General features: G+C 40.7%; 1 protein-coding gene across 2 annotated transcripts in view; it reads right to left on the bottom strand.

The window, feature by feature from the left end:
• LOC133653370 (low-density lipoprotein receptor class A domain-containing protein 2-like) overlaps nt 1-16,911 on the bottom strand; it is a 58,446-nt gene extending 41,535 nt beyond the window's left edge. For both annotated transcript variants that reach the window (XM_062052688.1, XM_062052604.1), the window contains exon 1: nt 16,706-16,911. In XM_062052688.1, the coding sequence (XP_061908672.1) occupies nt 16,706-16,853 (148 nt within the window). In that variant the 5' untranslated portion in view covers nt 16,854-16,911. The remainder of the gene's footprint in view (nt 1-16,705) is intronic.
• Nucleotides 16,912-17,267: the final 356 nt, after the last annotated feature.

The raw sequence follows: 17,267 nt of genomic DNA on the forward strand, positions 1-17,267 counted from the left end.
AGCAGAGCATCCCCAGTCCCAACACCAATCTCCAAGTTCTGAGACGCCTTTCCCGGGAGAGTGGTCGTCCATTCGAGCATGTTTTAAAAGTAGCTATGGACCAAATTAGCTCTCATCTTGGAGCTCTTGGGGGAGAAGAGGATGAAGGCGATGATGAAGATATGGAGGCGGATGACACCGAGGTCAGAGTGGCTAGCGGTGACGTGCTCCGTGTTCAAGGCCCTTCTAACCCACCGACAGCGCCAAGGATTTCACTGTCTGGTCATGAGCTGACCCCCCCCCCCCGAAGTCCAAAGACTTGTAGTCGAGAAAATTGTGCACAGGGATGATGTTAACACTCAGTTACTGTCTCCATTACGGCTGCGCACGTTCTCAGGAAAAGTCCCGAAACCCCCCCATGAAGCAGGCTATGAAGCCTGGAAAACACAGATGGAGTTGTTAAGTGCTGATCCTAGTTTTGCTCCTTTGCACATAACCAGACGCATAATCGAAAGTCTCGTTTCCCCTGCCGCTGATTTAGTCAAACATTTGGAACCAAACGCCCTGCCTGCCACATTCCTGCGGATTCTTCACTCCGCGTACGCTACTGTTGAGGATGGAGAGGAACTATTTGCCAAGTTCTTAAATACGTTCCAAGACCATGGAGAAAAACCATCTTCATATTTGCAGAGACTCCAATTAACAATCAGTGGTGTGATAAAACGAGGTGGCATTCCGGCAGGCGACGCAGACAAACACCTGTTGAAGCAGTTTTGCAGGGGCTGCTGGGACAATACTGTGATAAACAAGTTGCAATTGGAACAGAAAAAGGATCATGCTCAGAACTGAAGAAGACAGACAGTACACCAAGGATACTCTCATGAAAAGACACATTCCCTCAGTTAAACATCGTGTCAATCTACAGACTCAGAGGGCTACTCAATGTTCGTGTGGCCATTCTGCAGATGCAAGTGCCATTGATGATTTGAGAAAGCAAATGGTTAAGCTTCAAGAGCAGATGTCCGCTCTGTTGTCTAGAAAAACACAGAACACTGACAGAACAGATCACAAACAGAACAAGCAGAAACCAAGAAATAGCAATGCGCCAAAACCTTGGTTTTGTTTCAAATGCGGGCAAGATGGACACATTTCTCCAAACTGTCCAAACAATCCAAACCCCGCTTTAGTGGAGAACAAGAGGAGACCGGTCAAGCTCAAGCAACAATCCGGGGAGAGCCGTAAGCCGTTAAACTGCATGCAGCTTCCTCGGGGGGACAAGTGGGAGCTGCCACCGATTGTTGTCCCCACAGCAGGCACTCAACTTTTCAAGCCTCAATACCAAAAGTCTTGGTTGGCACCAGAAGCACTGGAGTGACCAAAATCCGGGGAGCCAAATTCCATTGCCTCTTTGACACAGGATCTCAGGTCACAACAGTTTCGCACTCGTTTTACAACACCTACCTCGCAGATCATGAAGTAAAACCTTTGAACAATCTCCTTGAGGTAGAGGGCGCCAACGGACAGAGTGTGCCTTATATTGGATATATAGAGCTTGGCATAACATTCCCGGCAGAGTTTGTCGGTGAAGAGATGGGCATTAACACTCTTGCCCTTGTTGTCCCTGACCTGCGATCTTCACAGCCGCCTGTTCTCATTGGCACAAACACTTTGGACACTGTGTATGACCTTCATAGTCATAAACGACCCAAATTCCATCCGGTTCCCTTTGGTTACAGAGCGGTGCTGAAGATTCTGGAAATAAGACACAAGCTGGCATCCGATGACCACCAGGGAGTGTTGAGAATGCATTCCACCGAGCCCCTGACCATCCCTGCTGGGCGAACTGTAGTGCTGGATGCGTTTGCTGTGTGTCCATTCCTGCAAGGCGAGAAAGAAGTTGTGATTCAACACCCAGCTTCGTTTACCCTCCCAGGTGGTCTGATTATACAGTCCTGCCTGGTTGATCTACCTTCTGTCCAACCTGTCAGGCTGCCTGTGGTAGCCACGAACAAATCAGCTAACGACATTGTGATCCCCGTCAGAGCACGCATTGCCGAAATCAGTGCCATCTAGTCTGTTTTCCATAAAGAGCAAAGTGTAGAGCCATCCCAGTTAACATACAATTTTGGTGACTCTCCTCTCTCCCCTGAATGGAAGCTCCGTGTGACAGCTATGCTGAACAGCGTTCCGGAGGTCTTTGCGAAACACGACCTTGATTTCGGTCGAACAAACAAAGTAAAGCATGAAATCAACTTGTCTGATCCAGCCACCTTTAAACAACGGCCTAGGCCGCTTCATCCTCAGGACGTGGATGCTGTTCGCAAGCACCTTCAGGAATTGTTGAAGTCCGGCGTCATACGTGAATCAAGCTCACCTTTCGCTTCCCCGATAGTTGTGGTGAGGAAGAAAAATGGCACAGTAAGACTCTGCATCGACTACAGGAAGTTGAATGCACAAACCATTAAAGATGCCTATGCCCTGCCTAAACTTGAGGACACATTTTCAGCTTTGTCTGGTTCTGTCTGGTTCTCGGTGTTGGATTTAAAATCTGGGTATTACCAGATCGAGATGGAGGAAAGGGACAAGGCCAAGACCGCTTTCGTCTGCCCGCTAGGGTTTTACGAATTTAACCGCATGCCCCAAGCTATCACCAATGCGCCGAGCACATTCCAGAGGCTCATGGAGCGTTGCGTGGGGGACTTAAATCTGAAGCAGACACTAGTATTCATTGATGACTTGATAGTATTTGCCCCAACGCTAGAAGAACACGAGCAGAGACTCCAGAATGTACTTCAGCGTTTGAAGGAATATATGTTAAAGCTATCAGTAGAGAAGTGCATGTTCTTTCAGACATCTGTCCGCTATCTTGGGCATGTGGTTTCCAGTAACGGAGTGGAGACAGACCCCAGCAAGGTTTCCGCATTAATAACTTGGCCAGTCCCGAAGAACCTTAAAGAGCTTCGATCATTCCTCGGCTTTGCGGGATATTACCGTAGGTTCGTTCAGGGGTACGCTTTTATCACAAGACCCCTCAATGAGTTGACTGCCGGTTACCCTCCTAGCCAAAAGAGAACAAAGCAAGCGGTCAAATCCCAACACTATCTCGACCCAAAAGAGAACTTTGGCGGACGTTGGACACCTGCTTGCCAGGACTCTTTCGAGGCCATAATCCAGAAGCTCACCACAGCCCCCGTCCTCGCTTTTGCGGATCCAAGCAAGCCTTACGTCCTGCATACAGATGCTTGTTCAACCGGGCTAGGGGCGGTGTTATATCAGGAGCATGATGGACGCAAAAGAGCTGTTGCATTTGCCAGCAGGGGCGTATCACGCAGCGAAGCCCGTTACTCTGCCCACAAACTAGAGTTTTTGGCTCTGAAATGGGCAGTGACAGAAAAATTCAGTGACTACCTGTATGGCTCCACCTTCACTGTAGTCACTGACAGCAATCCGCTCACCTACCTGCTGACATCTGCCAAACTGGACGCGACGAGCTACCGGTGACTCTCGTCGCTCTCCACATACACCTTCAAAATTATTTACAGAGCAGGGAAGCTGAACGCAGATGCGGATGGGCTCTCTCGGCGGCCTCATGTGGAACACCCAGAGGACGCCCGTTCCCAGAAGGAACGAAAGAGAATCCTGAGGTTCGCACAACACCATTTGGACGACCCTTCCTGCATCTCTATTGACGATCACTCAGTACAGGCAGTATGTGACAGGCACCTTGTGTACAGCTCACCAGACAAACTGCAAGTGGCAGCTCTTGTGCAAGCTCTCTCAATCAGCGTTGACGGCCTACCGGACAGCTTTGTGGATGATCAACATTTCTCTTTTCCAGTCACTTCCTTTTTGTCTGTCACTGAGATTGCAGACAAACAAAGAGCAGATCCGGTTATTCAGCATGTTGTCGCCCAGTTGGAACACGGATGCAGCCCGCCGCCTTCTCTGAGGGAACAAGTTCCAGATCTGCTGCTGCTCCTGCGAGAGTTGCCACGACTGGAGATCTTCAATAACGTCCTCGTTAGGAAAAGAAACATCAATGGTGAGCCCAGCTACCAACTTGTCCTACCAGAGGAGTGTCGAGCAGAGGTCCTCTACCAGTTGCATGACCAGATGGGCCATCTTGGAACAGAGAGGACACTTGACCTCATTAGAGCATGCTTCTACTGGCCACGCATGTCCATCGACATTGCTAATAAAGTAAAGACCTGTGAGAGGTGCGTTCGTAGGAAAGCACTGCCAGAGAGAGCTGCACCGTTAGTAAATATCCAAACAGCAAGACCGCTCGAACTTGTTTGTATGGACTTTCTTTCAATCGAGCCAGATCGGAGTAGCACGAAGAATGTACTTGTCATCACTGACCATTTTACTAAGTACGCTGTAGCGGTCCCAACCCCGAATCAGAAAGCCACGACAGTAGCCAAAGCCCTGTGGGACAATTTCCTGGTTCATTATGGAATACCCGAAAGGCTCCACAGTGACCAAGGGCCTGATTTTGAATCGCACACCATCAAGGAGCTCTGTCAGATTATGGGAATCCACAAGATCAGAACCACGCCTTACCACCCTCGTGGCAACCCTGTGGAAAGGTTCAACCGTACGCTCCTGAACATGTTGGGCACCCTGCAAGACCAAGACAAAACTCATTGGAGGGATTTTGTCAAGCCTCTGGTGCATGCTTACAATTGCACCCGCAATGACGTCACCGGCTACTCCCCCTACGAATTGATGTTTGGTCGACAACCCCGGTTGCCTATCGATTTGGTTTTTGGTCTGCCTGTGTCTGGAAATCCTCAAACATCCCATTCACAGTACGTTGAAAAGCGTAAGTCCCATCTTGAAGACAGCTACCGCATTGCGACTAAAAATGCAGAAAAGGTCATGGGAAGGAACAAGTCTCGATTTGACAAGAGAATTACACCCTCCGAATTATCGGTAGGGGACAGAGTCTTGGTTAGGAATGTCAAGTTGAGAGGCAAGCATAAGATAGCAGATAGGTGGGAGGCGGATGTGTATATCGTCGAGAAGAGAGCCGGCACTCTTCCGGTATATACCATCAAGCCTGAAGGGAAAAATCGACCTGTAAGGACCCTCCACCGAGACTTGCTGCTGCCTTGTGGCTATTTGTCAACAACCCCCAAAGCAGACTTGCCAAAGCAACCAATAATGTCAGGCAAAGTGATTCCACCAGTGGACCCAGCAATTCTGGAGCTCTATGAACCAGAATACTACCCCCCAGATGTGTATTTACCCAACTTACCTGAAACCTGCTCCGCTCCTGCAAAATTCACAAGAGTGATTGACTTACCTGTTCCTATACCTTCAGTTGTCCCAGTTGCAGTGCCCGTGAGTTCGCCTGGCCAGCCCTCACAACGTGCTACAGAAGGGGATCCTGTTGGTGTGGTGCACAGTGTAGAGATGGATCAGGAAACACCTGCCGACCCTGGGCAAGTGGTTGAATTGCAGGACACAGAGTCCGTGCCAGAAGTGGATGGTGATGCTTTGGGGCAGCCAGAGGACAGCACTTCCTCTACGTCAGGCTCTCCGCAAGCAGCACCTATCTTGAGTGAGCCTGAGTCACCCACTGGAACCGAAACATTCAGTCCAGAATCTGTATCGCCAGCTCCACGGCCTACTCGAACCCGCAAACCTCCCAGTCGCCTTCAATATGCAAAGCTTGGACATCCAGTTTTGCGCAGTATCCAGACTTTGTTCCAAGGATTGAGTAATGTCTTTGATTCTACACTGCAAGTAGAGAAGTCTGGATCGACAATCACTCCCCAGGAAGGAATTGTTTGCCGCCAGCCACCTCCATGTACGAGGCCGTACATGAGTATAGGGGGGGAACCTGTAACCCATATTTAAAATTCCCATTGAAAACATGCATACAGTGCAAATACTTTTATTGTGGAGGGTTACTTCCTGCCGCTCACTTCCTTTTAAGGAAGTGCTGCTCACTTCACCACCCCCTCCCGTACCTGCTGTGGCTGCGGTGCTGCGAGAAGCGCTTGAGAAGAAACTTGCAATATCTTCTCATTCTCCCACTTTGTAAACTTCATAATTAGGTGAGTCTTTTGCCATGGCATAATCAACGGATTTCCACAATCACAATCATGTGCCATGTCGCCAATATTATGTTAGCATCTGTTTTAGCATAGGCGCTAACCGCTGCCATTCTTCCATAGAGCCACCGTGTTCGATTAACTATCGGGCCGGACATGGTGTGTTGTTTTTGCCCTCGATTACTCAGGTCAGGTTTTTTTTCCGGGAAGGAATACCCGTTGACCCAAACAACCTGAGCTCCCTATCCACTTTCAAACTCAACTCAACAAATGGCGAGCTAAACAACTATGCGGTAGGACAAGCATTTTTTTCCTCCTCCGTGGCAAACCTTTTGGATTACTTTTGTTTTTGAACTGAACTTTTGGACTGACGCGAAAGCATTTGCATACCTTTTGAACTGAACTGTGAACTGGTTCTGAGAAAGCAGCAGGACTGCATTTTGTATTTTTGTTTTGGGCATTTTTTTTAATTGTATTTTTTTCCTATTGTGTCATTTGTGGCATTTATATTCTTGTTCAATACATTTAATGCAGTCGAAACCAAAATAACTAGTTGTCGTCATCTTTCATACTCCTAGACGAACCATCTTCTGTTACACGGTTTACATTCTTAACCCACCTAGCCCATGCTAGCGTTACATATTGATAGTAGCCTGCAGCCTATCATGGTTATGTTTTGCAAGTGACTTAACTAAAATACAAGGAAATACCAACTTTTTGTGCTGATTGGAGGATATGTAGATGTTAATTGGCTGTCCAGCACAAGTAAACGCACTGCCGGACTGCTTATATATGGAGATTGTAGATGCAAGCCGATAACACATACTTGCCAACCCTCCCGTTTTTAGCGGGAGAATCCCGATATTCAGCGCCTCTCCCGAAAACCTCCCGACAGAGATTTTCTCCCGACAAACTCCCGGTATTCAGCCGGAGCTGGAGGCCACGCCCCCCCAAAAAAAAGTCTGCCGCAGCTGCGATTGGACCTGACCAGCCTCCGGGTACAAGTACTGGAGTACCAATTGCTTGCCAGGGAAGATCTTCCCCAGGAAGCAAGGGTTGACCGGTTTTGGGCCATGCTAGGGAGAGATGGAAGATTCCACACTCTCGTGCATTTGATGAAAGCACTTTTGTGCGTGCCACACAGCAATGCATCATCAGAGAGCAGTGGCGTGCAGTCACTAGAGGCAGGGGAGGCGGGGCCTCACCTGCCATCATGGAAAGAAAAAAAAAAGAAAAAGAAAAAAAAATTAATTAAATTGTTATATGTATCCAGTGATTATATTAAAGTTATTTTCCATTTAACTTCACCAGTTTTAGATTATTTTTATTTTTATTTTCACATTTGCCGTTCAAATACTGAAAAGAGACGGTGCGGTGATCAGCAGCCAGTTGAGGCACTTGTGCCTCACCATGGATTGCGACTCGGCTAACTGCTGGCCTGCTGTGCAGTGAGACCGTATTGCTATATGAATTATATTATACATTTCCATAGTTTAGTTAGCTGAGGTATATAATGTACAGTGTATTTTGTCAACAACTGTATGTGTGTAACGTATTTTTAGTGCTGAGCGATCATAAATCTGCTGCGGAGACACACTGTGTGAGGCTCGTCTCATAACCCCGCCTCCTGGTGCCAAGCACCTCCGCCGCAGAATGCACCGCCCGACGGGAGCACCGCGGCCACACCAACCAAAGCCCACACCCACACCCTCCACGTGCAAGACCGAATCCACCCAAAAAAAGTCACTTAACAAGAAGCCAAAAAGTGCAAAAACAACAATGCTCGCGCTGCAGGAGCCGCGAACGACCGCAGGGACACACCATTAGGTACACCTGCATTGCAGGTTCGTATGTTTTTAAATTTGACTGTGATGATGCAGTCGTGCCTCACCAGACATTAACCTCACCGCACGCCACTGTCAGAGAGGGTGTTCAGCATAGTTAGAAAAATAGTGACAGAGAATATAAAGAGGATGGACAATTCAACCCTGTACTTTCAAGTACAACAATGAGTAGATGAGTGTTGTGTGTGTGTGTGTATATGTGTAAATAAATGAACACTAAAATTCAAGTATTTCTTTTATTTATATATATAATAAAATATATATATATATATATATATATATATATATATATATATATATATATATATATATATATATATATATATATATATATATATATATATATATATATATATATATATATATATATATATATATATATAGCTAGAATTAACTGAAAGTCAAGTATTTATATATATATATATATATATGAAATACTTGAGTTGGTGAATTCTAGCTGTAAATATACTCTCCTCTTAACCACGCCCCTAACCACGCCCCCGCCCCAACCACGCCACCCACCCCGACCAAGGCCCCCCCCACCTCCCGATATTGGAGGTCTCAAGGTTGGCAAGTATGCGATAACATCCGATACGTTTTTAAATGCTATCGGACCATTATCAGGAATAAATTGCTCAAAAAGGTTCATTATATCTTCTTATTCATATACTCTTTTAAATTGTCTTGTAATCAGACAATATTTTAGTATATTTAGATGGAATCTTTACCTGACACGTTTCGACTGTCATCTGCAGTCTTCTTCAGAAGGGCCACCTGACCACTGTGAGGTCAGGTAAAGATTCCATCTAAATATACCAAAATATTGTCTGATTACAAGACAATTTGAAAGTGTATCAGAAATAAATATCGGCTCGGTACACCCCCAGTAAAGATACTAGTGAAATGTATAACACATTGTTGGTCTAATGCAGGGGTGTCAAACGTACGGCCCGCGGGCGAAAATGTTTTATCCAGCCCGTGGGATGAGTTTGCTTAGTATAAAAATTTGCCAAAATTTTGGAATGAAAGAAAATCCTGTTCTAAATGTGTGCGGCGTGGCGAAGTTGGTAGAGTGGCCGTGCCAGCAATCGGAGGGTTGCTGGTTACTGGGGTTCAATCCCCACCTTCTACCATCCTAGTCACGTCCGTTGTGTCCTTCGGCAAGACACTTCACCCTTGCTCCTGATGGCTGCTGGTTAGCGCCTTACATGGCAGCTCCCGCCATCAGTGTGTGAATGTGTGTGTGAATGGGTGAATGTGGAAATACTGTCAAAGCGCTTTGAGTACCTTGAAGGTAGAAAAGCGCTATACAAGTATAACCCATTTATCATTTATTTATTATCCACTAGATGTCACAATAGCAATTCTTTGTATCTTTGTAGATGATGCTACTTATGTAAAAAAAAATTATAAACCACATGTTAGTGCACCAGTCGAGGAAAATGAGCAAACTACATAAATAACATCCTGTAATTAGATTTTGATATAATTTTTATATCTTAATAGATTGAAAATTAACACCAATGTGTTGACTGATTAACATGATCACATATTTATTCAGAAAGTATAAATAACGACAAATAAAGATAGAATACTATTAACCGCAACATGTAAGTGTAAAAAAAACAACAACAACATTATGATTTGTAAATTTTCAGAATGTGCTTGTTCTATTTATAAACAAAGAAAACAATCTGAAGTTGTCTTTATTTTTAAGTTATCGTGCCTTGATTTTACCAATTCGGCCCACTTGGGAGCAGATTTTTCTCCATGTGGCCCCCGATCTAAAATAAGTTTGACACCCATTAAGAACTCAAAACTAAGCTTTAATGTTTGAATAAGGACTGGTAACGTGAAGTTTTGCTGCTATTCAATGTTTGCACTAGTTTCCAAACATCAGATGGAAGTCCCTCAAGCATGTAAATCAGCAGTGTTGTTATTCAGGGCAGCTTATTGCTCATCCGCAAGCAGAGCAGGATGGATGACGGCAAGATCTCAGTCGCCGTCACCCCCTGCCTCTGGGCTGCAGGCCAAATAATGAGGAGATTTACAATCACCATGGAGTTTATTAGCTGTGTTTCCAAGGGAGACAAGTAGCTCATCCTGCTCTGACCTCCAGGAATGTCCCAAAGTATTGGTGGGAAACACTTTCGCCTCAGAAAACTAACCTCTGTGCTAACAACATGACCTGAAAATTCATCACTTTCTACAACATTATTGTTATGAACGTTTAAGTGAGCACGGCTTATTCTTTCACTTTCATACTCACAGGATTGTCAATCCTGCTGATTAGAAATAAAATAAAAACAAACAGCGAAGTTCCACAAAAAACAATACACATTTATATTATTACATACACTAGACCAGGGATTGTCAAACTGTGGCTCGTGTACCACTAGTAATTATATGTAATGGTACGTTGCTAGGAATTGTATTACCCTGAAAAAGTATCGTGTGGGCCCCTCTATCCCATTCATTGCCACCTTCAATGTTCTTGTTCTTTAATGTTCTTGACGGTGTCTGGTGTAAAACACCCACCATGTTTCCTTTTTTTACGATTAACCACTTAACAAGTCAGAGTATTATTATGTCAATTATGTATTATTAGTTGTCCTTTAACTTTTTTGTATTTAGGCTATTCAAATTTCCCACTAACATATTTTACAAGACCACATTGAACACATCATGACAATATAACTGACCTTCGTCAGATGCTCGTAATGAGAGATCATTATTCAGTTACTCAGTAATTATTAATAATAATGTTTAATGATTACTCAGTAATTATTCATTACTGAGTAACTGTGTCATAATACGATTCAATGCAGCCTCTGATGGGCGCACACTGGAGCACTGTCTGATTGTAGTGGGTGTAGTGTTGTCCCGATACCGATATTTTGGTACCGGTACCAAAATATATTTCAATACTTTTCGGTACTCTTTGATACTTTTTTATGAATAAAGGGGACCACAAAAAATTGCATTTTTGGCTTTATTTTAACAAAAAATCTTACGGTACATTAAACATATGTTTCTTATTGCAAGTTTGTCCTTAAATAAAATAGTGAACATACAAGTAAATAAACAAATATAGGCTCCTAATTTAGCTGCTGACATATGCAGTAACATATTGTGTCATTTTCCATTCTATTATTTTGTCAAAATTATTAAGGACAAGTGGTAGAAAATGAATTATTAATCTACTTGTTCATTTACTGTTAATATCTGCTTACTTTCTCTTTTAACATGTTCTATCTACACTTCTGTTAAAATGTAATAATCACTTATTCTTCTCTTGTTTGGATACTTTACATGAGTTTTGGATGATATCACTATTATCATTACAGGATCATACATTGGTCATATTCAAAGTCCTCATGTGTCCAGGGACATATTTCCTGAGTTTATAAACATAATATGAATTTTTTTTAAACGAAAAAAGATGTTGTGATGCTAAAAAATATTGATGTAATCATAGTAGTATCGACTAGATACGGTACTGTACTTGGTATCATTACAGTGGATGCCAGGTATAGATCCACCAATGGCGTTTGTTTACATTTTGATGCCGGTGAGCTACAGTGTGTAGTGAAGCATGTTTAGCTATTCCTCGTCCTGCAGGGATGATACTTGTAAGAAACTTACTTTATTTGTTGCCACGGAGGCGAGCATTAATTATTTAGAAGTAGCTAAAACACTGCAGACAGGGGATGGACTTTAGCCGCTAGCTAGCTAGTCATGTCTTAAAACACCTGTTCCGATGGGCGTATAAGTGTTATAACTTCACCTTTATCGTTAGTTTTTAAGCCAAAATGCGTCCGTTCTCCCTTTTCTGTCTACACACTGTGTCTGCTTGTAAGTACTCCGTGATTGTGCGCTGCCGAACATGCTCGTCTGTTCGTAAACTAGCAATGACACAACGTGGGGTGGGGGACCGGTACTTTTTAGAGGCGGTATAGTACAGAATATGATTCATTAGTATCGCGGTATACCGTACAACCCTAAGTGGATGTGAATTAAAGTCATCTTTCCTTCATCTTCATCAGGAAAAATAGAAATATGTGTATTCATGCACACTGCATATCTCGGTGTAAGAAGCAATTCCATCCATTGTCAAACGCGGAAGTGCAGCGTCAGGTGTTTGAGTGTCTAATTGTTTCAACACATCATGCAAATTCACACGTTTGAAGCTAACACTTTTAAATATATGCAACTTTATTGGCATTATTTCTGTCATATTTCCTTCTTCCGCAGTCATGCAGATGTAGGAGTGCCGTGCACTAAGAGGCCTCAGATTGGTGTTATATATTATATTGTTATATAAACATTCATCTTTACACTTGGCGAGAGATTTAGCGGTCACATTAAGATTTAGATTTAAGCTTTTGATTTAGATTTAGATTTAGATTTAACATTTAGGTTCAGATCTTACATTTAATGCTCACATCTAGATTTAAGATTTAAATTTAGATTTAATATGTAGGTTTTTTAATTTTTAATTTTTTTAAATTTTTATTTTATTTTAAACAACATAAAAAAAAGACACAAGATACACTTACCATTAGTGCATCAACCCAAGAAAATCCTCCCTCCCCCATTCACACTCATCCACACTCATTTAAACAAAAGGGGCTGTCTCTTTCTGTTATAAAAAAAAAAAAATCTTCTGGTTCCTACAATATAGAATAATACAGTCTGCAAGGGATACAGTCTCTAGAGCACACATGATTGTGTGTGGTGCTGGTCCATTAACATTTTTCATTAATTACTATCTTTTATGTAATTGTTTTTATATTGCTTTACTTTCAAACAAAACAAACAAAGGATCTTAACTTCACCAGACCGGGTTGTCAATGAAATCAGATTGTTCAAAATGGTTCTTAAAACCAGGTCCAGTTCAGATAACGTCCAGATCGGGCTCAGCAACACACACCTTCACCCATGTACACCAAAAACCAGGGAACACAACAGGTTGCATACAATCCACATACAAAAATACATTTTCAAATTAAGCACCCATGTACAGTCCAGATCACATCCAAGTCGAACTCAGCAACACACACCTTCATTTATGTACACTTAAAATAGGGAATGCAACAACAGATTGCATATCATATATAAACAAAATTACATTTTCAAAATAAGCCTTTGAGGACTTCCCATCTTTTTTTTATGTTTTTTGGCATCATTATTGTTTTCAACCATATAATTTTCTAAAGTTAAAAAATACTGAATAAATGTTTTAAAGAAAGAAATACTAAGTGAATATCTGTTTTTGGCCTTAAAAATAAACCTTTTACCGAGTACTATAATTAAATTGACTAAATCATGATTGTCAATGAACTCTCCTAAAATAACAGAAACCACATCAAGCTTCATAAACAAACCAATCTTTAAACACATTTTTTCAACTTCCACCCAAAACAAAGACACAATATGACAATACCAAAACAAATGTAGGGTGGATTCAGGCTCCTGACAACAAAATCGTCAATCATCTGACTCTGTCATATTCCATATTTTTAACATTTTTCCCGTGGGTAGGAAGTTATAAATAATTTTAATTTGAAAATAACGATTTTGCACATCGATAGTGGTTTTATAGATTAGTTTGAATATGGCATCCCATGGCAACGGGCAGTCAAAAAAGTCCTCCCACTTTCCATTTGTGTTGTATGGAGCAGCCCTCAAAGAGATCTTTATTAAATAAAACTTATATATTTTTCTATTTATTTTAGTTCCTTTTTGCCAACTACAATTTCTTATTAAGGGTTTACAAACTAATAATTTAGTAGTTCCATAATTAATTAGTTTCCATCTTTTCCCAATGACTCCAGTTAGTTGATTAAATGAAAAGCTTGAACAAGCATCACCATACAAAGTTGTAAATTCATCATATTTCATAATTTTACCATTCTCATTGATAATGTCATTGACAAAGATATTTATATTTAGGTTTAGATCTTACATTTAGATTTAGGCTTTATTTTTAACATTTAGGTTTGGATTTAACATTTCTCGCTCACAGTTAGATTTAGATTTAAGATGTATATTTTGAGTTAAGATTTAGATTTACATTTAACATTTAGGTTTAGATTTAAAATATAGTGCTCACATTTAGGTTCAGATTTAGAAATTAAGATTTAGATTCAACATTTAGGTTTAGATTTAACATTTAGATTTTCATTTAAGATTTGCATTCAACATTTAGGTTTAGATTTAACATTTAGGTTTAGATTTAACATTCAGGTTTGAAATCAACATTTTGATTTAGATTTAACATTTACATTTAGACCTAAACTTTAGATTTAGATTTAATATTTAGATTGAACATTTATGTTTAGATTTAACATTTAGATTTAGGTTTAACATCTAGATTTATGTTTAAGATTTAGGTTTGAATATAACATTTAGATTTAAGATTTACATTTATCATTTAGATTTACATTTACATTTAGATATGATATTTAGAGTCAACTTTTTATTTTGACCTCTAATGTGATGAAAATGAGCTCAATTTGGGAAAAGTTTCGATTTAATATTTAGATGTAGATTTGACACTTAGATTTACATTTAAGATTTAGATTCAACATTTAGGTTTAGATTTCAAATTTAGGTTTAGATTTAACATTCAGGTTTGAAATTAACATCTAGATTTAGATGTAACATTTACATTCAGACCTAAGATTTAGATTTAGATTTATTATTTAGATTTAGATTTAATATTTAGGTTTAGATTTAACATTTACATTTAGATTTAACATATAGATTTATGTTTAAGATTTAGATTTAAATATAACTTTTACATTTAATATTTAGATGTATCATTTAGATTTACATTTAGATATGATATTTAGAGTCACTGTTTAATTTAAACTCAAATGTGATGAAAATAAGCAACATTTGGGAAAAGTGAGTTAAATCTCAGAAAACTGAGTTAAATCTGAGAAATGTATCTGCTAGAAAAGTGTGACTAAACTTTTACATTCGGCACCCTATAGTGAACCATATCACAGTGTAACTGTAACAAGTAAACAGAGTGTATGTGTGGTGTTGGAGTTGTCCGACTGCTTTTGTGGCCATGAACGCATCACTGGCCGAGCCGAGTGTGTGCGTCTTCTGGTGCAAATGAAAGTGAGAGTTTGCTGTCAATACGACATACAGTTTGTTTGTTTCGGTGTGATTAGAACAGAAGGAGACCATTTTTTGTTGGATAGTAGTTTTGTGCTGACGTTTTGGTGTGGTTATAGCCGACATTAATGCTCGATAGAATTGTTGTTGATGCAGCCCACCTTCTTCTCCTCCTTAAAACGTCTCATTGTTTCACCTGTTGTGACCACTTGTTGAAAATGGTACAGAAATTAAACTCAGCAGCCGACATTGACAGTAAAAAGTTGTTCTCGCAATTGTTGGATATAAATTAAAACCATAACCAACCATGCATCACTATAGCTCTTGTCTCAAAGTAGGTGTACTGTCACAACCTTTTACATTACGCCGTGACTTATTTGGAGTTTTTTGGTGTTTTCCTGTGTGTAGTGCTTTAGTTCCTGTTTTGTGCTCCTATTTTGTTGTTGATTGTCATGTCATGTACGGATGTACTTTGTGGACGCCGTCTGCTTGACGTACTGTAAGTCTTTGCTGTCGTCCAGCATTCTGTTTTTGTTTACTTTGCAGCCAGTTCAGTTTTAGTTTTGTTTTGCATAGCCATTCCTGAGCTTCAATGCCTTTTGTTTATTTTTGGTTTAAGCTTTAGATACCCTTTTACCTGCACGCTGCCTCCCGCTGTTGTCTGCATATTGTGATCACGACAAGTCACAAAGAAATTAGCTACCTACTGCCACCTACTGATATGGAAGAGTATTACACAGTTACTTTGCCGAGCTCTTGACAGCACAGACAATAATTAATACAAATATTTTTAACCCAATTAGGTGAAATTACATAATCTCCCACGGCACACAAGACAATATCTCACGGTACACTAGTGTGCCGCGGCACAGTGGTTGAAAAACACTGCCCTAGCGGACTGTATATTCAAACACAGTGTTACTGTTCAAAATGTGTGTAATGTTACAGTGGCCAAAAATATTAAATATACTTGTTAATTAAAACCTCTGCCTGGTTTTTAATGAATATTTAGGCCTATTACGCTATTGTATTTTATTGTTGGTCATTATGGTGGTACTTGGTGAGTCAAATGTTTTCTGAGGTGGTTCTTGGTGGGAAAAAGTTTGAGAACCACTGCACTAGACAATACAGGGCTTGGATACTCAATTCATTTAAAACATTATAATACAAATTATAATAATATTATGATGAAAATACTGTAATCGATGAGATTTATATAGTGCCTTTTTCAGAGACCAAAGCGCTTCACAGTGTGAACTAATTATTCATTCAGTCCACATTCACATATTGATGTGTAGCCACAGCTGCCCTAGGGTAGACAAATGGAAACATGCCTGCCAATTCGCGCCTAAATACCTTCTCAAACATTCATTCACATTTTAAACTTTTATAAATTTTTTACACCATAGGATTTTCAACCACACAGAAAATATTTTCACCAAACATTAATTTAATTTTTTAAAACCAAACTTTTTTTTTTACATTTTTATACCTAACTTTTATTTTTTACATCAACATTATTTTAATTTTACACATTACACGAGTGCTGCAATGGAGGCCATGTAGGGTGACTAAAGTATTTTTGCCCAAAGCAGTCATAATATACACTTATTTCCACCATTATTATGAGCAAGGCCATCAAAAAAAAAGAAAATTGTTTTTGCAAGACAAACAACTGTCTGGTCTTACCTGTGTCGATAGCTGAGCTGCGGAGAATGAAGAAGCAGAGAGGAAGTAACAGTTTGAGCACGCCAAGCTTTATCATCCTGGATGGACGCGCGAAAGAAGACAAAGTCAGAGAAGAAAGAGAAAACATGTCCGCCACATTCTTCTCCATTCAACTCAATTCTTCTGCAGGATAAATGTATCCAAAATGTTGGGGACGGAGCTTCTCCTTCAACATCCTCAAAACTTCAAGCCTTTTAACAAACACACACGCACAGACACCCGCCCGCACACACACACACACACACACACACACACACACACACACACACACACACACACACACACACACACACACACACACACACACACACACACACACACACACACACACACACACACACACACACACACACACACATTCTTGTGTTTGTCACCTTCTTGAGACCTGAGAAAAATGCTTGCCTCTTTAGGACGACCCTTTCTAGATATATAAAGATTGGTATTTACAACATTAATAATATATACATACTATGCAAACATAAAAAAGCTTGTCGGGAAAAACGAGTTGGAATTTCACAAGAAA

Source organism: Entelurus aequoreus, linkage group LG01 (genome assembly GCF_033978785.1).
Source record: "Entelurus aequoreus isolate RoL-2023_Sb linkage group LG01, RoL_Eaeq_v1.1, whole genome shotgun sequence".
In the NCBI taxonomy this organism is placed as follows: domain Eukaryota; kingdom Metazoa; phylum Chordata; class Actinopteri; order Syngnathiformes; family Syngnathidae; genus Entelurus; species Entelurus aequoreus.